This window comes from Callionymus lyra, chromosome 10, assembly GCF_982586985.1.
Source record: "Callionymus lyra chromosome 10, fCalLyr1.hap1.1, whole genome shotgun sequence".
Taxonomy (NCBI): Eukaryota; Metazoa; Chordata; class Actinopteri; order Syngnathiformes; family Callionymidae; genus Callionymus; species Callionymus lyra.
In genome coordinates, this window is record NC_141827.1 from 20767791 (window position 1) to 20794294 (window position 26504).

General features: G+C 39.5%; 1 protein-coding gene across 1 annotated transcript in view; it reads left to right on the plus strand.

Moving 5' to 3' along the window:
• ppfia4 (PTPRF interacting protein alpha 4) overlaps positions 1 to 26504 on the plus strand; it is a 56673-nt gene that overhangs the window by 11526 nt on the left and 18643 nt on the right. The window contains exons 3-10 of the mRNA XM_087800245.1: positions 19662 to 19763; positions 19852 to 20016; positions 22516 to 22590; positions 23050 to 23121; positions 24683 to 24904; positions 25850 to 25984; positions 26144 to 26278; positions 26405 to 26488. Coding sequence (XP_087656371.1) covers positions 19662 to 19763; positions 19852 to 20016; positions 22516 to 22590; positions 23050 to 23121; positions 24683 to 24904; positions 25850 to 25984; positions 26144 to 26278; positions 26405 to 26488 — 990 coding nt within the window. The remainder of the gene's footprint in view (positions 1 to 19661; positions 19764 to 19851; positions 20017 to 22515; positions 22591 to 23049; positions 23122 to 24682; positions 24905 to 25849; positions 25985 to 26143; positions 26279 to 26404; positions 26489 to 26504) is intronic.

Below are 26504 nucleotides of genomic sequence, written 5' to 3' on the forward strand. Positions count from 1 at the left end.
ACAAAGTGATGTCTGACAGGGCTAAACATGCCGCTGAGAGGTGGACGAAGATCTGATCGTTCATTTGACTCATGAAGCCAAAGGCTGCGCACAGATCTTAGTGTGACCGGGTCAGCTGGATTTCAGTTTGAAAACAAAACAAACCCAAATGCTAGAAGGTTCTGTGCAAAGTCGAAAGTCTACAAACACACATAACATGTAATACTAGACATTTGAAAGTGTAACTAAGTTTTTCATAGCCTCAGTCAGACAAACAAATCATCGTAGGTGACAACATCACCTCCTTGCACACGTAAAATAATTGTACAATCATATGTCTAATTGGAGTCTGAAACTGCACGCAAGCATGTTGCCTGAGGCTCATTGAGTTCATCAGTTAGATGTGTTTCCCCCCTAATATGATTGTAAGTGCACATGTCAAGCTTTGAATTTAGATAATGGCTGACTCAGCTTCATCAACGACCCAAAGAAATGAACATTAAAAAAAAGATCTAATTCAATCATGTCATTGGACGATGGGTACTTTTGTTTATTACATTATTGTTGCCAACTGTCCTCAAGTAAACTGTTTGGAACAAAGTTGTCTTCAGTTTTGTACAGCTTTGTTTTTTCTTCATATTTCATCGAGTGACTGCTCGTTGACAATTATGAATGAGCCTCAGATGTGGCTGAAGTTAAATAAAGGTCATGTGAAGCTCTGCAGCCTGCATCAGACCGTACACCCCCCCCCCAAACACACACACTTCCGCTGCCATCTTCCAATATTCCTCTCCATCCGCTGCATATCCAGTTTCACTTGCACCCTTTTGTCATTGTGATCGCTCCTTTTTTTTCTTTTTTTTTGCAGTCTCTCCTATCTGATCTCTGGCTTCCTATCCCCATGTCTTGTTCTCTCAGCTCTTACTCTGCCAGAACCGGCACGTCAGCATCTCATGTCTCCACCGAAATGACAAGCTGGGGGGGGTGGTAATCTCCTCATGTACCTATTTTAAAAGTTATCTTCATAGAGTTTTCTTGCAGGCGATTGTTCTAGTTCAGGGCGAGTGGTTCACTCGAGAACAGATGAACAAGATACAAAAGTCACGAATACATCTACATAACAAGAATGAGAAATTGTTCATTTCTCTTTTTTGTCTTTTGACATTTCCCTAAATTCACCTTTTCGTATCTTGATCATCTGTTAGTCTGGGGCTTTCAAACTCTTTTTCCTCGTTCTCCTATAACAAATATTCTCATTATTAACCTGTCCTTCAGCATCAGTTTTTGGTTCAAACAGCAGAAGGGTCATTCATATTGCCCCTTTAGGGCTTAGCTCTTTATTTGCTGCGTCTGACTGATACAAAAGTCTCAAGTCTTTAGATGCTCTAGAAGCTGACCAGTATTTTCTAACATGTGACTATTACACTTGTTGTTCTCCAACATATTCATTAGTATAATTTCCACAATTGATGTTTATTTCGATAATAAATACTGAAACATGTAAATTGTGTTTAAAAACTGTCAGATTAGGCTTTGACTTAAACAAAGAACAGAAATAAGATCTGGTTTAAGGTCACATAGTTCTACTTGTACATGTGAGAAAAAGCAAACGCAGAGCTATTTACATGCAGGTTCGAATTCCTTCTGAAGCACAGAGCTGTCAGGTCCTCGTCGCAGTTTCACAAGCCGTTAATTATCTTACTCCTAAGTATTCAACCAAACACAAACTTTAACTAACATGTAGTTGCAGTAAGTCCCTCATCGGGACAATATTTTGAAGTTATTCCTTAATAAAGTTTTTCCCCCATCTGAAATCTCAGCGAAGAAGAGGTGACGAGAGCAGACGCAATGTGACCAATCACAGGAGAGTGGGTGTGGTCATGGTAAAAGAGATTATATCTCCAGAAAACAAAGCGTTTTCAGTGGGCGGGGCTTAAGCACCTTTTCTAATGTAAGTATTAAAAGAGAGTTTTGTACAAACAAACACATACTGTTGATACAATAGAGTCCAATATCTATTTAAGAGACTTAAATCAACACATTAGTTCACCTTTAAATGAGTAACTGTGTGTGTGATGGAAACATCCACAGCTTCTATTCCTGTCATCTCAAGAACAACTTCCCCTTTTTTCCACCACGGCAGATTGTCATAAGCTCACAAAACACACAGATCCCGACTACACACAACCTCCCTGTGGGAATTCACTCGTGCTCCAGTTGGAGCTTGTTTAATGCTGACCCCACGGTATACATCGGCACCCCCCTCCTCCCTCGTCCCTCCCCTCGCCCTCATCGCTCAAGTTCACAAACAGCCACATGTCCCCGATTCCGCAGCATGTCGACCGCGCTCTCACCTATCAGACCGTTGAGACTCGTCGGGCCTCCGATCCATAATGGTGCATGACTTTTAGTTCATGTGCAGTCTCAGGCTTTTCTTTTTTTTTTCTCCTCCCTCTCCTCCTCATCCCTCAAAGCGCTGCAAATTTTGTCTCCATGGAAACGAGCTGGGAGAGAAAAGGGAGGGGAAGATGTTGACTTCCTGACACCTTCTGTCCCATGGGACACCAACTGTCAGCAACTGACAGTGTGTGTGTGTGTGTGTGTGTGTGTGTGTGTGTGTGTGTGTGTGTGTGTGTGTGTGTGTGTGTGTGTGTGTGTGTGTGTGTGTGTGTGTGTGTGTGTGTGTGTATGCATATTTTCTCACATTTGATTAGCTTGACTAATGGTTTACTTTACTCGCCCTTCATCATCCTTCATCATCCTCACGACTTCTGCTCAAGGTGTGAGGAGCGGAGCTGACGTCGACGACGCTAAATCAGATCTACTGATGGTGTTCTTTATGTGAACCCATCCATCGCTCCAATTAGCTGAGGTTTGTGGTTATTGTTTGTGTGTGTGTGTGTGTGTGTGTGTGTGTGTGTGTGTGTGTGTGTGTGTGTGTGTGTGTGTGTGTGTGTGTGTGCCAGGTGGAGGCGGAACCTTTGATGGCTGCCAAAGAAGAGCAGCTGAGTGTGTTAGTGTGTCTGGCTGAAGGACAACATGGAGGAATCCCCTGATTATTGCTGCTTGATCTATTAATCATGGATTCACCTGAAACGTATTACTCTGATCTGAAAAAAAAACAACAAAAAAAAATCAAAATGCGACCTGACGGCCCTTAGCAACATTAACATTGTGTATCTATTCTTAACAGGAAATAGTAGTTGAATGGCGACGGTCTTAGCATAACATACATTTATGGTTTAAAATGCCAAATCCAATCAGATTTGTGGAGGAAAAACGACCTTAAAATAATAATCATGCATTTGAAGTGTATCATCTTGATAAGTTTATAGCGTTTATAGCCAGATTGAAATGCATAGTTAGTGTAAAAGCCTCATTTTCTTTCCACTTCTTATAAAGGCAAACGAGGACGAGACTGAGGTTTGGACGAAAGTGCGTCAGGGAATTATGAGCACGGCTTAAAAGGCGAAGAAAATCTTGCGAAGGACAAAACATGGAAAATATTTTTAAGTGCTCGATTCATTAAACAAGCGTTGGATGCTGCATCTCTGCAACACACCCGAGGGTTGCCATGGATATGGGCTGCACATCTGTGTGCGCTGGTGAGAGGTGTGCCAGGATGACATCACACACCGAGGAAGGTCTACTGCAGGCACATGGCATCTACAATATTTATAGACCCCCAGAACAGATGAGCTCACTCGTCACTCTGTGTGACCGGCCTCACTCCGCACAGCAGAGGTAGAGGAGTTACTGGGGACCACACCCCAGTATTGCTTTCAAGTCTTCCCTCGTTCAAACTGTCATTTTTTAAAGCTTTAAAATGTGTGAGGACCAAAAATAAGATCTTGCTATTTGTAGGAAAGTGAGCTGCCAGAGTGTGCGTCATAAAGGCCGGGGGATTATACGAGTGGGAAATGAAGGACCGCTGCATATAGACACAACATGCAAACACATCTATGACCCCATTCCCTCAGACGTGTGCATATTGCGCTACCGGATTTAGGTCTCAAAATAACCAGAATCATTTGTGGGCAGAGAAAATACTGTACATCAGTTCGGCAGTAAAGTATGATTGAGAGTGACCGCTGTGTGTGTTGGTGTGTATTGGTGTGTGCGTGTCATAAGGCTGGAGAGCACCAGAAAGAAAAATTACATTTCATAAATAAATCATCCGGGGCCCTGTGATCTTGTGATAGATGTGTGTGTGTGAGTGAGAGTGTGTTCACTCTTTCGCAGTGCCACATTTCCATCAGTTTACAGGACATTTCAGGGTTCAGCGTTTATTTCTGTTGGGCTGATCTCATGGGAGGCCGACGTGAAGCTGTTATATCGTGTGTTCGTCCTTTCTGAAGATTACTTTTTTTCGATTGTCATAGAAGTTTGTGTAATCCCAAATATGAACATTCATGGTAAAAAGATATTCCAACATTACTACTGGTCTATTGAATTTCAGTCACCGGTTACAAAGATAATTCCATTTCAGGCTTAAATACATTGAATTTTAGTGTCATCATTCAGATTTTTTTACTGGTAAAAATAAAAATAAAAATAAAATATATATATATAGCTTGTATTTTAATTAAGAAGATTAACCTAAATTTCTAATATTATGCATAAATATAGTTACATTTTCATAATTTATTTTATTTTAATAAAAACATTTTAAGTAATTATGTTTGCGTTTAAGAATATTAAAGTGGACCAAAATGAACAAAAATAAATACTATAAAAAAAAGTAATCCAATAACGTCATCAACAAACCATAAAAATAACAGAACCACTTATATATTTGTTTTAAACAGACGACTTGAAGAGGAAACATTGGTACCGTACCAATGTTGTTTTGCTTACTAAGCCTGGATTCATCTTCATCTGTTTGGAACTTACAGTATTCCTAAACTTGCTGCTCGCCTTCCTTCAGCCGAAAGACAAATGCTTATTATCAGTGTCTGTCCTTTAGAGATACAAGCTTGGTCATCCAGAGGAGACTCAAAGTAGTAGCTCTAAGACATTAGAGACATTTTCTTAAACATGCAACACATAAACCACAGAAAACGATATCAATCCTGACAAATGAAGTTTAATTTAAACACAGGTTTTGGGTCCCTTTCCTCCAGACCTGTCTTTAGTCCACCATTGAAATTTTGTTTCTTTTTTGGAGGGGACTTCATTCATGGTGAATAATATTTGTTGTTTTTTGTTCTCTGACGAACAAAAACTCCACTCAGCCTTGTTCGCTCAATCCTATCCAGTCAGTACACTTATTGGCCCCCATCGGTACTCCTAGTGAAGTGAATGATAAGAGAACCTGGGTTTGTTATTTCCTCACGCTTTAGCGTTGGAAATATATGAGAGGAAACCACTTGGTGAACACACACCAATTAGTAAGATGCATAAGGGGATTTCTTTTGAAAACAGATGGCGGTGTAAGAAAACATAGACGACTTAAATATCGTGATGATTTTTTTTCATGATACTTAATAGCACTATTTTCTTTTTTTTTACAATAAACATTGATTTATGAAAACATTCAGTGTTTGTGCGGCAATTTTAACCACTAACTGGCTCCTAAATGGAAGAAGACTTTTGACCTTAGCAACTAAAAAAAAAGAATGAAATCTCGCGATATTCCGGCAATGACTGAGGACGAGAGGATACGGTTGAAATCAACAGCTTTTTAAAGCTGACATTTTAACATATTTTTTATTCGTCCTGCAGTCTGTAACTTCTGCAATACTCGGACTATACTACAAACATATCCTTGTTCTTACAGTATCACACCATTGTTCTACTTGCGAGAGAATCTATCTTGTAACAATCTCTTTCTTTCTCACACTGACAAATGAATTTCACTCTCATACGGTGACACTTCAGGTAAAAATAGCTGCTGGAGAAGGACAGTGGTGTGATGTCTTTGCCCGTGCTCGTCATACACGGTATAGAGTTTCAGCGCGCAGGTCAGTTTCATAGCTTGTGAAGGGCACACACAGCAGTTTAGGTCTCCTTTCACGCACACAGCCTCTCGGTCGGTCTTCTCGTGAGGACAAGAGATGATTAGTTCATCTACAGTTGGAATCAGAGCGAAGCTTGTGCGGCTCTTGATGCGGCTCCTGTTAAATTACGACAGACTTTCATGTGCAAAGTAGAGCAGCTGGGATGTTCCGAGCGCTCTCCTGAGTATTGGGGCTGTGGATGTTTGTGTAGCTCGTAGAGCTGTGTGTGTTTATGCGATGTTTGCATGTGTTAAAATAATCATTAATGAAGAGTCTCGAGTCGTGTTGGATGCTTCACAGGCGTCTGGGACTGAATGATGAGACAGGATGAGGACTTGGAGCTGACACAGACACTCTGGACAACGGACGGACAGGAAATCAAATGTTCTGGCGAGGAGGCGCGGCAGGACGAGGTGTTGAGGGAGGTCATTAACATGCAAACAGCACGGCGCGGATTATTCAAGCCGTCCAGCTGTTTTGAAAATAACATTTCTACGAGGCGCCTCCGGCTCTAGAGCGATCGCCTTCAAAGCAGAAGGATTGACGTGTGGCCCTTTCCGTCAGTTTGAGCCTTTTCCGGAAAGCGAAAGTCTCTTTTTTTAGAAGCAACCTGGCCGTAAGATACGACGGCTGAACTATAAAACAAAAGCTCCACTCGTCAGATTGAAGAATTAGAGCTGAAACAATGAATTGGTTAATTGGTCAATGGACGAGAAACTGATTTGCTGCCGTGGCTAAATAGCCGGCGGCCGACTCTGGCTTCTGGTAGACACAGTTTTGAAGTGGAAGATTGTAGAATCATTGCTAACATCTAATGCTCTCGTATGAACCATCCTGTGACAACAAGCAAGATAAACAAAAAGTATTAACTCTTTGGAATTACTAAAACAAGGACATGATAGCCTCTATAAGTATATACTATAATTATAAGATATTTGTTAACCCACCATTCTTTGCACCAAACAATGTGTCTCTGACACTGCAAAATTATTAATAAATGTCCTTCTCTACCTACTTCCCGTTAATACCGGCATTTCCCCACTAGATGTCACACTCCTGATCTCATTTGGCTGTTGTGTTACTGCTTGAGAGTAACAAAATTGACAGTTTAGGTATTAAATATTGTTGGGGTGTATCAATACTATATCAATACTGCGATATTTCGCAATATTCTTTTCAACGATTCTTTATCCATTTTCAATAGCATTGTATCAATTGTTTTTTTTTCTTTTTTTAGCTTGCATATCTTTTTTATGTGTTACCATAGTTATTTTATGGTTCATAGTTCAATAAAGTATCTGTTAATCTGTTTTTTTTTTTGTTTTGTTTTAAATTTACAACTAACATGCAAATATTCAAATCAAATAAACTTCTGGCTGTGAGCAGCTAAAGCAGCATTAAAATGCTGTGAGATCCTAGTGATGACTGAGGACGAGAGGATACAGTCGACTCAAGCAGCTTTTACAGCTGGTGCTTGGCTATATTTTGAAAGCAAGTAATCACACAATTACAGTAAGGCAATATATTACAACACACCATATCATTGTCATTATACAGATCGTATCTCTCTAATACACATCCCTAGTCAACACATATTGATTTGGCAAATTGTTTGTAAAACTATGTAACGTGCAAAAATAATAATAATAAATTATTTTTAATTATAATTTTTTTGCTGATTTTAGCCAAATTAAACAAATCACATCATTTTGTGTGGAAACTGAAGCAGTAACTGCTGAACATGACTTGTTTATATTATCCTTTGTGGACCAAATATGCAGATTACACCAGGCTAATATGAGTTTTAAAGCAATTATCACTTTTTTATCCTCTTCTTCATCACTGAAGAGAAATTGCCTAGAAAACGCTGCCTTCTCACTTTTATTCTTGTTAAATTATTTCTCTTCACTAAAAGGGCAGCCGTCACCTGTCAGCTCCAATAACAACACACCTGAGCAGAATCTCAAAACAACATTTGCAAAACCTGTTGAAGTTGAGCGTCTCTGGAATCAATAGGCGTGTCTTTCAATAGAGCAGCATCTCTGGAGAACTTCTATGGAGACCATGAAGCAAGACACTCATAGATCCTAATAGTGAGCGATAGCTAGTTTGGAAAGCACCTCATAGCTACAGCGTTTATCAAATGAATTGTTGCTCATTTAATGATTTGCCTGGCGATATGATTTGTTTCAACTCATACTTCAGTAGCTCAGTTCATTACCTGCTTAACCCTCTTAACCCTGAACTCTTTGATCACATGTCAAACTCAAGGTCAAGGGGCCAAATCTGGCGATTTCCAGACATTTAATTTATATTTAGTTTAGGCCCCCGCGACCTTAGACCGAAGAAATATGGCTATTTGTGGGATTGAGTTTGAAAACGATTTGTTGGAAAATTTGCAGTAAGTTGCAGTAAATATTTAAAATTAATATAATTGTACTGGCATGCATACTATTAAATGTATCTGTTGAAAAACATTCTAAAATGTTCTGGAAGAAAATGCATATTTAACATGCTGATAACTCTAATCCAAGGTTGTACAAGTTAGCTCAGGTTAGAATGCTTAGTTGCTAAAAAATAGAATAGAATAGAATAGAAAGGCTTTATTCATCCCCAGCGGGGAAACACACTTTCACAACAGCGCAAATAGCCTCAGAATTGGCAAAGATCTCCTTGAGTTATATTGTATTGGAGTTTCACAGATTTTCCCTAAACAAACAGTGTTTTTATATGTATCTATCAAGTACTGTTGGCCTAGCTTGATAGAGTGTAAGTCAGCTAAGCTAACAATCAACATGTGATCGCTGCAGCCTGAATCGGGGACTCCAATAGTTTTGTCATTTGTTAAAAAAATAAAAAAATTATACACAAATTCGTTGTATTTTTCACATTTTCTTTCAAGCGAAAACCCCCCAAAAATAGATGAATTAACTTTAATAGTCATGAGTAGTTTGTGACAGGATTCACAGAAGACGATGTTGAGAAAGTTCCTGATGTTTATGGGGGGAAACAAAGGCAGACAAAAGTCATAGCCAAAGTTACTTCCTGACATTCTGCTCAAATGATTTTTGGAGGAACACTGAGGTGTCTGCTATTTTTAGAGTCAACTTAACTGCAAAGTTGCGTCAGGAAGTCTTTTCCAACTCACTAGCGTTGTACAAGGATCTATACGAGACTGAGTTTCAGATCTTCAAATCATTCAGTGAGTCATTTTCTTATAGTTATATCTTTCATGTCTGAATACAACTTCAAACATTTTTGGAAATTTGCTTAAGTCGTGATCTCAGCTCACTCGGATAATATTCAGGAGAATGATTTTGAATGAATGAGTCACTTTTAGCTCTTCTCATTTCTTGTGTGAACACCAAAACTGTGTTAGTGAAAACAGGAAGGCAGGGATGTCTGAAAAGTTATTTACAGAAGTTACCAAATCCTTCATTCTTAATCCTGTAAAATAAATACTATAATATTATATATATATATATATATATATATATATATATATATATATATATATATATAATATCAGGTTACAAGTATAAGACATCTTTGAGGGAAATATCATCGAGATAATTTGGAAGATGACAAAGAAAAATGTGCAAGAAGTAGTTAAAAGACCAAAAGACAGTATGGACGAATACAAGTGTGTAGAATGAGAAACCAATAGGAGGCGCTGTTTCATCACTATCTAGATTTGGTAACAAAACACGATGATGCTTCAAGTTACAGTTAAGTTCTTGTTGAAGGCAATCCATCATTAAACTGATCAATTAATTAATTCATAAATATTATTCATGTTTACCATAAGAGAAAAAAAGTCTTCTTAATAAATTATTTAAATTTCAATCTCAATTTTTCAGTTTGGATGTGGTTCAAACTTTCTTTAAATTGTTTTTTGTTTTTTTTTTTGAAGTGGAAAGGCTCAGGGTAAAAGTGACCTTTATGATTATTTTTTTAATTAATTTATTTATTTGATTAATAAATGTCAGGGAGACATGCACATCTGTTTATATCAAAGCTTATCAGAATGTTTTAAGTGATGAAGTTAATTGAAATAATACTAAGAATCTTCGTAGGATTCTTTGTTTGTTCCTAAGTCTAGCCGTTTATGTAATCCCTGTGGTTCTGCTCTGTTTATCGTTGTGCTTGAATGGAGCAGCCGTATTTGTAAACCTTAACTGAATACAATTGAATTAAAACAAACATCTGCAGAGCCACTCTCGTAGCACTGATCTCAAAACACGATTTATTCCGCCTAAAACACAATTGGACGCAATACATTTTGATACACACTTGCATAATTTTCATGATGCTTTTAGGGGACACTGACATTTAGTGACACCTTGTGATTGTGAATTGAAAGACAAAATATGTCCAAACGTAGGTTTCAAAAGCAGCTGGTGCCAGCTCTACACTATCCTCTCATCTTCAGTTATCGCCCTGATCTCACAGGGATTCATCGATCCTTTAGCTGCAGAGGCTGTAATGACTGCTGCCATCTAGTGAATGGAAGTTTAATTGCAACACCCAAATTAACAAATGTCAAAAAAAGATCAATAATAAAAATAGTAAGTAAGTAAGTAAGTAATAATTTAATAATAAAAATGAATAATTACTCAAAAAAAATGTTTTCAAGAAATAGAAAACTGTCTACCAAGTCATTCCATGTGAACCACTGGATGGTTGGCTCTAAATCAAAGTAGCTAAATGTTTTAGTGGATACTGGCTGTGTTAGAGCTAAGCTAAAAGCTTATCGGACAATAATACGGAGACATCCAATAACTGTAAAACTGCAAATTAACTAGATCTCAGTGATAATTGAAGGACAACAAACATGAAAATATTTAGGATATATTATACGTCCTAAATTGAAAATACAATATCAGTAATCAAACAAATACTTGCTGTTAAAGACAATTAAATAAAGCATGCATTTTTTCAGAATTCTTAACCCTTGTTTTACCCAGGGTCCAGGTGACTTAAAGGTCTGAAAAACAAATGTGTTTGTGCTATCCCTTGTGTTGTCTCTGGGTCAACGACCTCCACCACTGCATATGTATATCTGGAAGCCAGGGAGGTCGTTCACCTAGACCCAGAGACAACACAAGGGATACCACAAAAACATTTGTTTTCTGGTCACCTTGACCCTGAGATAACAAAAGGGTTAAAAGAACGTGGCCCCCTGTGTGATTAAGGTCGACACCCCTGCACTAATCTAACTTAGCTTAATAATTTCCATTAGATGTATAGACTCTTCCACTTGAAAAATGTCAATTCTATTCATTTATGTTCTTTCTCCAGAACCATGTCATCCGACTACGCAGTTACTTCTTAAATTAAAATGTTTTATTTTACAGCTCTGTGGTTACTTGTCCAGTCTCTTGCATTGTGAAGCAAAAACAAAAAATAAATGTTAGAATTGGGTTGTAATTTTATCACAAACTAAAAAAATGCTGCCTTCACGAGCAGAATCACAGTGAGGGCTTTTAGCTCCAGTCAAGTGAATTCATTGTGTGTGAAATCCAACAGCGAGAGGCGGACTGAACATGCTGCCACTTATAAATAGAAAGAATCTGTATGCACAATGTCAAGCTGGAGCGAACCAAGGGAATTTGTGTTGAGTAAGCAGTGACTGGAGTCTTTAATGGGAGGAAATAGAGCGTTTCATTTCATGCTAATTCCTGGCATTACCTCCCAATATCATCTTTGAACTCCTGAAAGAACAGGTGGCGGTGCCGCGAGCCTCTTCCGTCAGCTGATCACGACGGTCTCCTCCTCCTTCCTGTCTCCCCCCAGCATCCCACTCTATATTCCTCTCTCATCCAATTCATGTTTACATCCTCCTATTTGTTCCCGCTAATCTGTCCACCAGGAGCGTTCACAAATCCACCTCTTTTTTTTCCAGTGAGAGGCCAGTTTCTTTGACATGTGTAGCGATGGGATCCACTTTAGTACCTTGACGAAGCAGGTAGGACGTGGACTTGTCTTGGGCTCTAATAACTCTCCACATGTCCTTGGCCTCCTGTATCGATCCTGCCGCTGATGACTCTTTTCCAGGACAGAGATACGACTTCCTCCTCCTCCTCTTACTTTTTTCGCCGCCAAGTCTCAATCAGAAGGAATGATTCATGCTTCACAGGGATGCAAATTGTATATCAGCGGCGACCGACACACACTCGCTCAGCTCTCTTTCAGATGATGAGTCTTGCTTTTGGTCAGTGGGTGGGGGGTGGGGGGGTTCAGTGAAGGTGCTGATGCCACTTTATGTGACAGGAGAGGAGGATGAGTGTGGTGCTGTGTGCATGCGTGGCTTCTTATCGGCCTCCTTGTTGTCGATGTCTTCGTCCGTCGCCGGGGCCACGGGTGCTCTGCCGGATCGGCGATCGGCTCCGAGAGATTCGAGCCGGGAATGTTGAGCTTTTGCACTCGCTGAGGTGAAGAGGTGTTTGACGTCAGGATGGCTTTCGGACGCCAACCTTTTCGCAACTGTGAGCAACTCAAAGTGTCACCGTTGCTGTGTCTCAAATCGCATACTACTCTTAGTATACTAGAAGTTAGTATGCATCAGTTTAGTGTACGTACTTACTAGTACGCAAATTCTCCACATAGTATGTCTCAAATCAATCTCTGCTGCTACACACTAACCGGAAATCACATGACAGCTTCTTCTTCTACTTCTATTTAACGATGTTTCAACCAGCTGTAGGAACACTATCGCCACCTGCTGGCAGCACGTTTTGCAAGTTTGGAAAAAGAAATAAAGAAAAAATATGAGAATGGAAATATTCGCGAGATATTTACGCCGGTATCAGCACCGAAGACGTGTTTATCCTTCTACTGCTGCTGAAAATGCACCTGTAAGTATATGAATATATATGCATATATATGACGTAACTTCTGTTTAAAACGTCATTAAGATGGCGGCCGTTTAGGGTGGATACTGTCCATCGAACCATACTCAGTTTTGTGAGTTAGTACACCAATTTAGTGTGCATGGTGCACTAAATTTCGCATACTAAGAATTGAGACGCACTAACGCACTAAAAATACTAACTTTGAGTACGCTAGTATGCGATTTGAGACACAGCACGTGTGACACCGAAAGGCTACCATTTGTTTGTTAGAAACTTCTGAAATACCTCAAGATACATTAATCATAGATGATAAACGATATTTCTCTAATACACTCATCATTGATTCTTCAATAATAACCAAACCAAATAGGAAGGAAACACAAAATCAAACACAAGAAGATGGTTATTGTATAGGCAAATGTTGGACCAGGGCGACTCCTTTGGTGTTGGAACCACGTTGGTGACTCCAGCACTAGCTCTTATTTGCGGTATCTGACAAAGCGACGACACTGCAGTTATACTGCCCTGACACTGTGGGGAGCCAGAAACACCCTTTAAAACTCAGGGATTGATGTTGTAATACGTTTTTTTCAATGTATTGTAAGCAACTAGCTAGCGTTGTGGTCTATTGGTGAACCTTCAAAAGCAGTTAAGTTAGAATATAAGTACGTTCTGTTTAGATTCCTGTTCTGTTCCTGTTAAAGAAGCACAAGTTTAATTCATGTAAATTTCTCGAACTCCTGTGTTGTTCTCAGTATTATCTTGATCTTTAAAGTATGTACTTTTTTGAGTATTGTTTTGATTGTTTAAGCGCTTTGTGACCCTGGTCTCGAAAAGCGCTATATAAATAAATATTACTTACTTACTTACTAAATTCAGTCTGTTCTGTAACTTGTGTTCGAGACTTTGGCCCCATTATTTCATTGAGTTTGACTTGTTTAATATGTAGTCAAATGTGACCCATCACTACTTACTAGCTAACAACACCGATGACGTTGTTTCATCATACATGCATTACACAATGGAATGTGTGCCACATCATTTTCAGTGGTTTCATCTGAAAGTCTCTTTGGAGAACGGCAGGCAGAAAGATGCGTTTCCATGGTAATTAACTGATGACAGAAATGTCTGTTGTCCCATAAATGATTTTGCTACTCATAAGAGCCAGGTATTCAGTTAGCCGGAGGACTTGAAGAGCACTTTATCCCCCTTATAGATGATGTAATCACAATCTGTCCAGGTGTGTCACTTTTATTCCAGTGCGCAGTCTGCAACTCTTAGTTGGACAGATTTAATCATCGGTCGGGAAAAGCGTCTCGGAAGCTCATTCATTTGGTTCCCAACAAATCTATTTCGGAGCAGACGGAGGATTCCACTGTGGGGGATTCTTTCCTTTTTTGTGGTCTGCTCACACAGACGGCTTCGTCCCGACAACAAAAATATCGTCTTCTCCTGTTCGCTGTGGCCGAGGAAGATTTGCTCATCTCATCTTCCGTCTCCTTTTTTCTCCGTCGCTTTAATGAAGAGGAAAATGGGACGACACTATTCTGGTCCCTGGTTTGAACACAAACTTTGTAAGTTAGGAAATAATTGTAAGTTAGGAAATGATAATATATATTTTTTAACTCTTTAAGCTATTCGAAATTATAAACATAAATAAAGAAAAGCAGCAAAATGAGATAAGAAACGTACACTTTAAATCACAAAAGTTTACTAATGGACAATCATTACTATATTATCTATATATATATATATATATATATATAGCAGATTGAAACATCAATGTTCAGGTGTTTTAGCTGGTGTGGTAAGACTTAAAAGAGTTTCTGAACTAAAACTTAAAATTGTGTTTTGAGTGAAATTCAGGTACAAAAATGTGAATCAAAACTGCCCAACCATCCTTTCTTAGTCCCTCTCAGTGAACTCTGCGCTTAGAGTTTTGAAATGTATTGCTGTACATTATTGTAAAGATGATTTTCTCCTTTTTGTAAAATAATTAAAACACGTTCAATTAAATCTTTACTTTGCACGTGATCACGTATCGGTAAGATATCAGTGAGGTTGATTGGCAAATAATATGTCAAAGAGTACAAACCCAAACCAGCAACACCTTCATTTATTGCAGTACAATTGGATTATGAGAACCTACAAACATAATAGAGACAGAGGGATCCTAATCAGTTGTGTCCGGAGTTACAAACGTTTGGAAATCTATAACTAGTAAGACTTTCCAGTTACTTTACAGTTATTTCTTTATTTTATGTCTGTCACAGCTGAGAAAAACTATGCATTAAAAACTCCCTTCAGTTGTGATTTATTTATCGTTGAAACTAAAAATAAATACATTTCACTGTTTCTTAGCAGTTATTGTACTGAGCAGTTTAACGCTTGACTCATGTTCAGGTGAAGCTGGTCTAAGTTTGGGACCTGGTACTGCAGAAATTCTGGGGGTCTGCAGTGATGACTGCTGCTTCCTTGTTTACATCATCACATTATAATTCATCATGCAGCACCTGTGCATGGACTAGAAGAGGTGTTTGTCTGTGAGCAACATGGTGACGGCTCAGAAGAGGGATCACTCTGAATGACACACTCGTCATCAAACATCCTTCACTGTGAAGTAGGAAGTAAAGTTTGGAAAGAGTCGTGCCACAGCTTCACGCCTACGAGGCCCCGGCTGGTGCTATAGCAACCGCTAATCCGGGAAAAAAACAGTCAGGTGATGCGGTCGCACGTTTGCTTCCTCACTGCAGTGGTGAGCATTACAGAGCGGCGATATACGAACCTCCCGCGGGCCACACTCACTCTCCGGTCCTCAGACCTGCATTCATCTGCACTGTGGCGCTCTTTAGAGAATTTGCCAGATTTACGTCGCTGCTAATTTAGTTGTGCCGCCAACTGGAATTAGCTGGTTATTATAAACCATCTCTGATCTGATGAAGAGGCCATTTATGCACACACTGATTGCGGTTCTACATACATTTGCACCGTCATCAACGGACCTGGAAAAAGTGTGGCCCCGGGGCCACATGCAGCCTGTGTTAATGTGGCTTTCAGCTTTTAAGAACCCTGCTTATTTCTCCAACTCTAACACTATTTTACTTGTATACAGTTAGCTTTTTTTTTTTTAATTCTACGATAAAGAACCTTTTCTCATGTTTGTAAATTATTTATAATGAGAAATGTACCATATTATAAAATCAGGCACTGAAGAAACCCATTATAAAGTGAAGCACTAGTCCTCATCATCTCAGCCGTGCACAGTTAGACACAAGCACGTCTATAGTAGGATTTACAAACACAGATTTTCAGTGAAAATGAACACAGGCCGCTCAGAACACTAGATCTGGAATCACTATTGTTTAAAAAAAAAATTCAAATCATTAAAAAAAAAATATATATATATATTTATTGAAATATTTATTGAAATTATTAAATAAAATAACCATTACTTCCTACTTACTCACCGAGAGGGCGTGAGACAAAGACAGAGTTCAAATGGCATAAAAGTGGCGACTGAAAAACATTTTTAACAATCTAATCTATGTCATAAAATTAAAATAGGCCCAGTTCGTTAGCACAAAATGTAGCAATTAAATATTAAACTTGTAAGTAATTATACTTAACTACTTTTTTTTTTCGATCATGACAATGAGAAAGTGATTTTTAAATGTCTGACGTTAAATAAGATTGTTGTCTTCGGACATAACTTAACCAGTGACGATGTAACTAACAGGTGATCAGTTGGAACTAAACCAATACAGTGAACTAAAGAAAAAAGATTGGGGGAATAAAAGAAGTGAAATGGATCAGATGCTTGATTTACTCTATTCCACTAAGAGACACCAAAAGACAGAAACTCATCCCAAATCCTTCAACAGATGTTCACTGACAAACACAGCTGAAAATGCTCAACTGTCCACGACTCTGCATCAACACCTCATCCCTTTGTCTTTTCGTGGCTCTCCTCGTCTCATCAAAGTCAAAAGAATATAAAAAGAGACAAATGTTATATATAATCATAAAAGTGAGTCATCGTCTAGACAATTTTATTTCCCCCGAAGCTGCTTTTGCATTGCGTCTCCGGCACGCTGAGGTTATCGTCGTGACACGGAACACCTCCCAGAACATGAGGGTTTTTTTTGTGTGTTTCTGCCTCACACAACAGTCTGAGACAAGTCAGCATCTGACAGAGACGCCTCACCCAGAGAGGGTTCTGGGCCACGAGTGTGATAGCGAGTGGTAACAGCGCTGAGCCCCGACATTGTTGAGGGATTTCTCCCCTTCACTTCCTTAAGCGGCGCGGGATTAAAGGATGCGTGTGTGTGAGTGTGTGTGCGTGTGTGTGGAATTGGACAGAGCACTTCATTCACACACATGCAGTCGAAAAATATTATAAGCCTGTGTGTGTGTGTGTGTGTGTGTGTGAGCAATACATTTTTATACAACTATTACTATTTCATCGTATTTTTAAAGGACAATGGTTAAATTATTTAGTTTTTGTTATTATTTTTATCACCACCTATTTATGCTTTATTTGAGCCTGACTGACAAATAAATCAAATGAAATAATTATTATGTTCTGGCAAACCTTTGCCATGACTCAACACAGTTCATAATTTTAACTGGTGGATTTTCATGAATGGAAGCATGAAACTTGGCGAAGTGCACGTCATCGCAGTGCTATTCCAGTTGCTTGTTATAATGGTTTCTTTTACATTATGACGATATTGATACCTATTTTACTTTTTTATTATGTTAAAGCCCCTTTATAAGTTCTTATATGTCAATGAAATCCCAGTACGGAAAATGGCTTAGAGTTGCAGGTAAATGTCTTATAATTGAAATGCAGATTTGATTTATTAAAGATTTTATTCCAAGGTGTATCAGCTATTGAGTGAAACTACCTTTTTTTCACTAATTATTTATCTAATTTCATGTGTTTTCTTTCCTTTAATTCATCATGTTTCATGTTTTCATTTCACCTCGACTGCAGTCCAACATAACTCCGGACCTTTTCCCTAGAAACCTTCTCCTTGCTTGTAAAAAAAAAACAAATAGGAATTTCAAATTTTTAATCGTGATTAAGTTAGTAAGTGAGTAAAGGTTATTTGTGAAGCACCTTTCTAGACCAGGGTCACAAAGCACTTTAAAAATCAAACACAATACACAGTTAAAATAAAGACTTTACAAGGTCAAGACACATAAGACAAACACAGGAGTCTCAGAAAATCAGGGAAAAGCCTGAACAAATAAAAATGTCTTAAGATGTTTCTTAAAGGAGTCAGTAGATCATCAAACACAGAGGGAGAGGAAGATCGTTCCAAAGCTTAGGAGCAACAGTCTGGAAGGATTTCTCTCCTCAGGTCAGGAAGTTTGTTCAAGGAAACATCAGTAGATTCTGATCCACAGACCTCAGAGCCCGAGCTGGGGTGTAAGGCTGGATCAGATCAGTGATGTAAGGAGGAGTCTGACCATGAATAGATCTGAAAGTAAGAACCAGAATTTTAAAATTGATCCTTAAAGAAACTGGCAGCCAGTGAAGGGTTTTAAGGATCGGGGAAATGTGAGTTCTTCTACTAGAACGGGTCAGAATCCTTTGGAGTTTTGCATTAACTGCAGGCGAGACAGCTCCCTCTTTTTAGACATGAAAATAAACTGTTTCAATAGTCTAAACGAGAAGACACAAACGCATGGATTATAAAATCCAGATCGTGTTGTGACATAATTTTTGTCTAACTTTAGAGATTTTTCTCAGTTGAAGGAAACAGTTTTCTGCAGTGTTGTACTGGAAAGATGAAATTTAATTAATTAATTAATTTAATTTACATTAAATAATAACATTAATACAAAATGCCATATTCTTTAAATCAACACTATAAATTAGAGTACAAAAATAATCTGATGTGAAACTGTATCTGACTGAGAACCATGGTCGCTGACTTGAGGTAGCTAACCAACCAGGTTTTTCTAAATTAAAGTCAATAGAAATTGGGTTACTGTTATTTACAGTTGACCTCAACTTGTGAAAGTTACAAAAGCAGTCTTTTCAATTCATTTCTTAGGTGGATGTTTAATCCTCTTGTTGAAACTATGTGGGTTTGCGACGTGAACAGAAGAAACAAAATCAGGCTATTAAACTGGAATGAAGCCAACACTGCAGAAAACTCCCACAAAACACCGCTACACTTTCACAGCAACAACAGCAGACATTAATACAAACTAACTTACACACACACATAGTAGTCTTGGCTTCAGAAAATACAAATAATCTGACTCACAGATTTGTTAGTTGTTAGCGAGCTTCTGGGAATAATGGTCTGAAAACATCTACAGGACTATAAACTGTTTTTTGTTTTTCTTAAAATATCTCTATATAGAGAACATATGCTGTCAAATGCTGTAATAAAAACACCAAAAAAAAAAGTTGAGCTGCTCCCAAATACCTCCCTTAAAAGTGTGCTGTATTGATTTCCCTTCATCTCAACGGAAGCTCGAAATGATATTCACCACAGCTTTTGTGAATGAACGATGCCCTCGGAAAAGAAATGAGAAGTAATGAATTTGAATCTACTGCAGAGGCCTGGTGTTTTATAAATAAACCCCACAATTACCCTTAAGGGAGAACTTAATGATTTCCTCTCCTAATGGAAGAAAGCTCGCCGCGGCAGCACCAGACTGGAGGTGGGCGGACCCCTGGCCCTCTCTCGCGTCTACCGGTCCTCCCACTGATGGATGTTAACTGTCACTCCGCACACGCCGGTGCTTCATACGTGCTTCATACGTGCCCGTGTGATGAGATATTAACTGCTTTGTGTTTCCCGTGTAGGAGTTCGCCACGCTGACCAAGGAGCTGAACATATGCCGGGAGCAGCTGCTGGAGAAAGAGGAGGAGATATCCGAGCTGAAGGCCGAGAGGAACAACACCAGGGTACGTGAGCGCCGCCGCGATGATTGACGGCCCGATCGTCGAGGAGCGTCCTTGTGCTGAGTCGTCAATATGTGTTTGTATGGGTTAGCTGCTGCTCGAGCACCTGGAGTGTCTGGTGTCTCGCCACGAACGCAGTCTGAGGATGACTGTGGTCAAGCGCCAGGCCCCGCCTCCGTCCGGGGTCTCCAGCGAAGTGGAGGTCCTCAAAGCTCTGAAGTCCCTGTTTGAACACCACAAGGCTCTGGATGAGAAGGTGAGAAGGCTGACCCCCAACTCTCTCTCTCTCTCTTGCTTCTGTCAATCTAAAATACTATGATTTTAAACCGGGGTTCCTTCAGTCAAGAGACACATTTTGGGGCGTGCTGTCATGTTCGCCCCCCCGGCTCCCAGTCTCCCTGCACAGCCTCGCCATTCGCCCTGGTCACTCGCCAGCGTCTCCGGTTGCTGATGGCCGATAACAGTCAAGCCAAGGCTACTTCTTGATGTGTCCTTGAATCACAGCCGCTGTCGGCCGCAGGGCCTTGACCTCCTCCTTCGGTTCAGAAGCAGGGGTCCCAGCGGGTCCCACGGCGGTCGTTCTTCAGACATCCTAATGACGTGTCCGTCTCGTCCGAGTTTGAAGCATGAAATCATGGCTCCCGTAGTCAGCAGGCCCACCATTCTCAAGACTTTACAGTTGAACATTTTCTCTCCAGCTGATACCCATGGCGTTGGTCCATGACTGAAGGTAGTTAGTCATGTCTGGTATAGTCAATCTCACCGTCCATGGAATTATCATTTGCCACTAATGATTCAAAGGACGTGGAGTTCCGCCCAGTAGGACCTGCAGTGGAGTGTGTGGTTGCCAAGGTACCGACTGGAAGAGGATCTGGGTTTTCTTGATATTTATAGTCGTGTCATATGCTTTAGAAACTCTGCAAACTTTTCCAACATTCGCTGAATGCTGTCCCCAGTGTGTGCCACGAGAGCAGAATCATCGGTGTAGACTCACTCGCTGATGCACTTCAGCAGTAACACTGGTATTTTAGTCATGGAAGGTTGAAGAGAACACAATTAGACCAAGGTCTGATGTTAATTCCTTCTAGCATGTTGTCTGACATTCCTTCAATAACAGCAGCGAGGAACAATGCCATCAAAGTGGGAGCCAATATGCATCCCGGTTTGACATCATGAAGGTCCACACCAGCAGAACACGCAGGAACAAAAACCTGCTCTACATCCCATTTACGATGCCATTTCCAACTAAGATTTGAAAACTATTTTATTAAGGAAAAACCTAAGTACAACACCTACCATTCCTGTTCGCCAAAGGCTCCTAACACTTGTGCCTCTCTAGCCCCCGCAACATTTTGATTCCACCATTTATTATATAGTACCATCAACAACAATCTTACTTCTGACACCCTTTGTTATTGATAATACAGTACGTGTCCCACATGACCAATGTGCATTTTTAATTCTTATCTTTACAGAAGCTTTCTCTCTCTAAATCCTACTTTTGTCCATCATCAGTGTTGAAGCTGTAAAAAAAAAAAGATTTATATTGTCATAGCTATCAATTAATGACACGTTTTATACTTGTGTCTATACTAATATCACGTGACAAGCAGCGGCGGCTGGCCCATAGAGGGCGCTGGAGCGCCACTGATTTGTTGTTTTTTAAAATGTATTTATCTTTTTATCTTTTATTTATTATTATTATTTATTATTTTCTAGTTTTAAAATAACCATCAACATTTATCACACTGATAAACCATATTTTCATTTATTCACATTAAGATCATTATCTTGGTTTGTGTTGTCATTCGTCATATCCTGTCTATCTGGGGGTCTCTTTTTGAAAAGCCTGACGTTGCGTTTCTGTAACTCATACACGCCGCAAAAGCAACGGAGAAGTGCGTTTCTGGATATGATATGTGCTGGAAAAAGCGACCTTTATGATTGTCACATAAATAGTAAACATTATATTAACACATCAGGTCATATAGCTTTTCATTATATTTGTGTGTGTAGAAAGTATCTCTATTGTTCAGGTTCAGAGGACATTTTAGTTTATTCTGCATGTTATAGTATCATTTAAATATGTTTTCATTAGTATCTAAACAAGGAGCCTAATACACATTATTATCCATCATTAGTTTAAAGTGATAAGGTTAACGTGTTGATGTCATGTAATAGGATAGGCAGGAAAACGTACTGGAAAAGAGCCCCACCTAGAATATTTTTCACCAGCCGCCACTGATGACTGTTCTACAATCATAGAACCATATTTCAAAGTGACAAAAAGACTGAGTTACTCAAAGAAAAGGAAAAAAATGATGTTCCTCTTCAGTCTTTTTAGTAAAGTTCTTGCGAGATCACACATTCACTCTGCATCTAAAAGTAACAGCGTACGTCAATGCTTCCAGTCGTCGATACAACACTTGTTAACAAGTTCATACTGAGAGACAAATGCAACAGAACAGGCACACATTGTATTCATACATTCAACTTGTGTCACTGATCTCTTTTTACAAAATATCAAATACAGCCTTTAATTCTAGGAATTGCAAAATTCTAAATGAAGCCCTGAAATTCTCACAGAGAAAACACAAGTTTTGAACCAAAAACAACACATTAGGCACATTTTTGCTACCTAGCATGGCGCATGAGTCATGCAAGTCAATGAGGAACCCCAAAAACAAAATGTTCCTAAATCCATGACATGCTTGGATGTGTCGTATGATTGTGCTCTTCATGATGTGTGCTTAAGGTGCGTGAGAGACTCCGGGTTGCCCTGGAGCGAGTGGCCACCCTGGAGGGACAGCTGGCCGTTACAACACAAGAGGTGGGTGAAGACTTTTGTGCGAGGCGTCCACGTGACGCGTCTTAATATCTGTCGATTGCATCGAGTTCGCCTCGGCTGTTGTAAACCTTAAAAGTCTTTCACCGTGCTTTTTTAGAGCCTCATCAACACTGAGCGGTGGAACTGGGAACTGTATCTGGCTAAATGCTAGCATTGGCAGACGTATCAGCCGCTAATTGAATCTTAAAATCTGTCACACTTCAACAAGCTCATTAGGATTTACACCTTCTCTTGCAGTCTGCGTACATATTGGCAGAGACTAAAACAGGATAGATGAGCACGCAGCAATCGTCACCATCTTTGGTTTTTTAAACACTTCTGAAGTGGATACGTTTGGATTTAACTCATATTTAAACACCGCTAAAGGGCAGCCTGGATAACAGATGGCCTGTTCAAATGTGGGGTTTAATTTAAAACTATCTACTGTTATTTATATTGCAGTTGAACATGGTGAGACAAAGGAAAGACGGCGACTCGTCAGACAGAACAGATGGATCCAAACCTACATGGAAGGTCTCCCTCTGAGTTTTCTGTTCCTTGTTCAACTATCTCGCTGTATTTGACACAAATGATAAGAGGCATCTGAAGCTCCTCCGACTTCTTTAATTGCTATCAGCCGCTCCGTCCTCTGCTGACCTGATTATGTGACGTAACTGCATCCAGGTCAGTTCGCAGTAACAAGAAGGAGCTCAACAGAAGACAAGAAAAAACTAGTGAGCTGTGTGATTCTGATGAAGATGAAAAGGCGTCATTTAGAAATACTGACCAAAGATTCACCATTTTTTTAGGGCAATTATTATGCAGTTATTTATGTTTAAATTAGTTTTTAAATGTGTATGAACAGTCTAAATACAAAAAATGGGGAGAAATTGATACTAAGAATATCATTTTTTTAATGTATACCATTATTAAGCATTTACTTTAATTTATAATGACAAGCTTTCACTCCTGGACTTGTATTGTTTGTCTGTTTTTGGCATTTTGACAAGTGCAGTGTGTTAATGAGGTATAACTTGAATCAGTTCCTGAACAAAAACTGACTCTAGTTTTGCCTTGTTCATTAAATTGAGGGAGTCATGCTTACAAATGTGGAAAAACAAAGAGAACACAACTAACCAGCTAACAAAAATATAATATGTTTCAGACTCATTGTCTTACTCAATTAATGTTTTTAAACTGACAATCGAATTTCAGGAGTTTCTGTGCTGAGAAGTTTGTGTAACTCTTTACAGTTACAGTTGAACCTGGATTATGTTGAGGCAGTATGTAATGACACTAATTATTATCACAACAGAGAGGCTCAAAATAAATGACCAAATTTGATCATTTTGAACACGGGTCAAAGGTGATGAAAGGCCCAACTTGGCCCGCCAAGTAATTTTATGTGGATGTTAGGCTTAAAATCCAATCTAAAAAAGCGAATATAAGAATTCCTGTTAGGTAAATATACATTTTGTTTTGCCTGTTACTTAAACTGCTAAAAGACTTTGGCCCCTTGTTTTAGACATTTTGACACCCCTGTTTTAAGGGATGCAAAGGTTCTACTCCGAGTCACAGACACATTATTTTCTCACAAAAGGGATTGTCTTTTAGAGACACTTGCATTGACAATCTTGTTATTCAATCTTATTTTATTTTTTTCTAAAAGATTGTTCTTCTGATTGTATCCATGTTCATCTAATGTCTTACCAGGACAACCCACAACAATCCACTAGCATGAAGCTAATAAACGTTAGCCTGGTGACAGTATTTCCATTTCCTGTCCGCTTCTGTAGGGTTATCCCGAACTGACAACACAAAGACATGAGTCTGTGTGAGAGGGTTTGTTTGACTCTGGCTGCCCACAGACTGAATATGTGTCTCCAAAGGTTTGTTTAATTACGACCAAAGAGTTTACTTTGAGCTGTAATGAGAACGTCAAAACAACAACATGGCTTCACAACCTCACATCACCCACAACACTTTTTAATGTAGGTCAACCAAACTTCAATCAGCTGCCCTCGTTTCACCGCTGCCGCGATTTTAAGATTCGCTTCCCATTTATTTGCGATTCAACTGCGCTTTCTTTCATCAGCGACTACCTAACGGCTCCATCGACGCCCACGACGACGGCAGCCGGGCGTCCGAGCTTCAGGAGCTGCTGGACAGGACCAACAAGGAGCTGGGCCAGACCCGGGACCACTCGGCTACTTTAAGTGCCCGTATAGCCGACTTGGAGGTGGAGCTCACGAACGCACGCAGGGAGCTGAGTCGCAGCGAAGAGCTGTCAATCAAACAGCAGAGGGAGCAGAGAGAAGTGAGATCTTTCATTTTCACAAAAATTCTGCTTGTTGAAGGGATTAGTCTTAAATCCTACAAGACCAAAAACAAATCACCTTGTGACATTATTTTCGAAACATAAACACTTTTCTTTATGTAATATATAATACATGTGACCCTTCTTAACCTTCAGATAGATTTTTGATAGTCATTACATCCACCAACGCATCAAAAAAACTAAAAAACTGATGCAAATTACCTTTTCAGGTAATGTTTGTAATGTGACAAAGCTCAGATGATTACAATAAAGTGGTGTTCCTGATTATCTCATGGATCCACACATCATTTGAGGATCTGTTACTCCCTGTGGTGCAGAAAGTGCTGCCACCTGCTGTCCATTTGTATTTCAAATGTTACAAAAGGTATCAAATCATACAGAATCTTTTTTCTATAATTCTTGTAGGGAATATTTGCTTTTAAAAAAATCTATTCTTTATTCAGGTACAAATACTAAGAATAACACTTTGTGCAACTCTTTTTTTTAACAGTTTTCTTGTTCGACAAATATAGCTGTTTAAGCAACATCCCAAATATACCTTCTTTTTAAATGTGCCGTGATGAATGGATTATTTACAGCCATTATCAACCTCAAGGCCCTGTCGCCAAATCCAGTACGTTATGGAATAATTCATAATGGGATTTATTTTATAAAACATTTTCTTACAAAATAAATAAAATAAAACCGGCTCGGCCTTTTTTTTCATGTAGCACATTTTACTGACTTTTGTTGTACTTTAATGCAAAGATTAATTTTCTGTTGCAGTGAACAGTTAATTCCTGAAAGTGGATATTTAACACATTTTAAATAAATTATTAGGTGATGAAAAAAAAAACATCGGAATCTCTTTATCGCCATTCAACCAGAGTTAAATGTGATTTTGTTCCATGTAAAGTGATATACGAGTTGGTTGTCGACACTCAGAGAGAAGACATGGAGGAGAGAATCACTACCTTGGAAAAACGCTACCTAGCTGCCCAGCGAGAAACCACACACATCCACGACCTCAACGACAAGCTGGAGAATGAACTGGCCACTAAAGACTCTCTGCACAGACAAGTAATGGATGCACACACCTACACACACACACACACACACTGCTACCATAACTGTCCAACCATTTACGGAAGATCATAGTTTTGTAATGAAGATATCATACTTGTCTGACTCATCTTTCATCCCTTTATTTTCCCTGCCGCTCGTGATTGTGTGAACTAGAGCGAGGAGAAGGTGCGTCAGCTGCAGGACATGCTGGAGATGGCGGAGCAAAGGTTGGCTCAGACCATGAGGAAGGCCGAGACGCTCCCGGAGGTGGAGGCCGAGCTCGCGCAGAGAGTGGCCGCGCTCTCCAAGGTGACACACACACACACACACACACACACACTGTCTAATTAAACACAACAAACGACAATTGTGTAGACAAACTGCATTTTTTGGAGGGGAAGTCCCGGTGATTGGTTGGAATGTCTCCCTCTGCAGGCCGAAGAGCGACACGGCAACGTGGAGGAGCGTCTCCGACAGCTGGAGTCACAACTGGAGGAGAAGAATCAGGAGCTCGGAAGGGTGTGTGTCAGTGTCT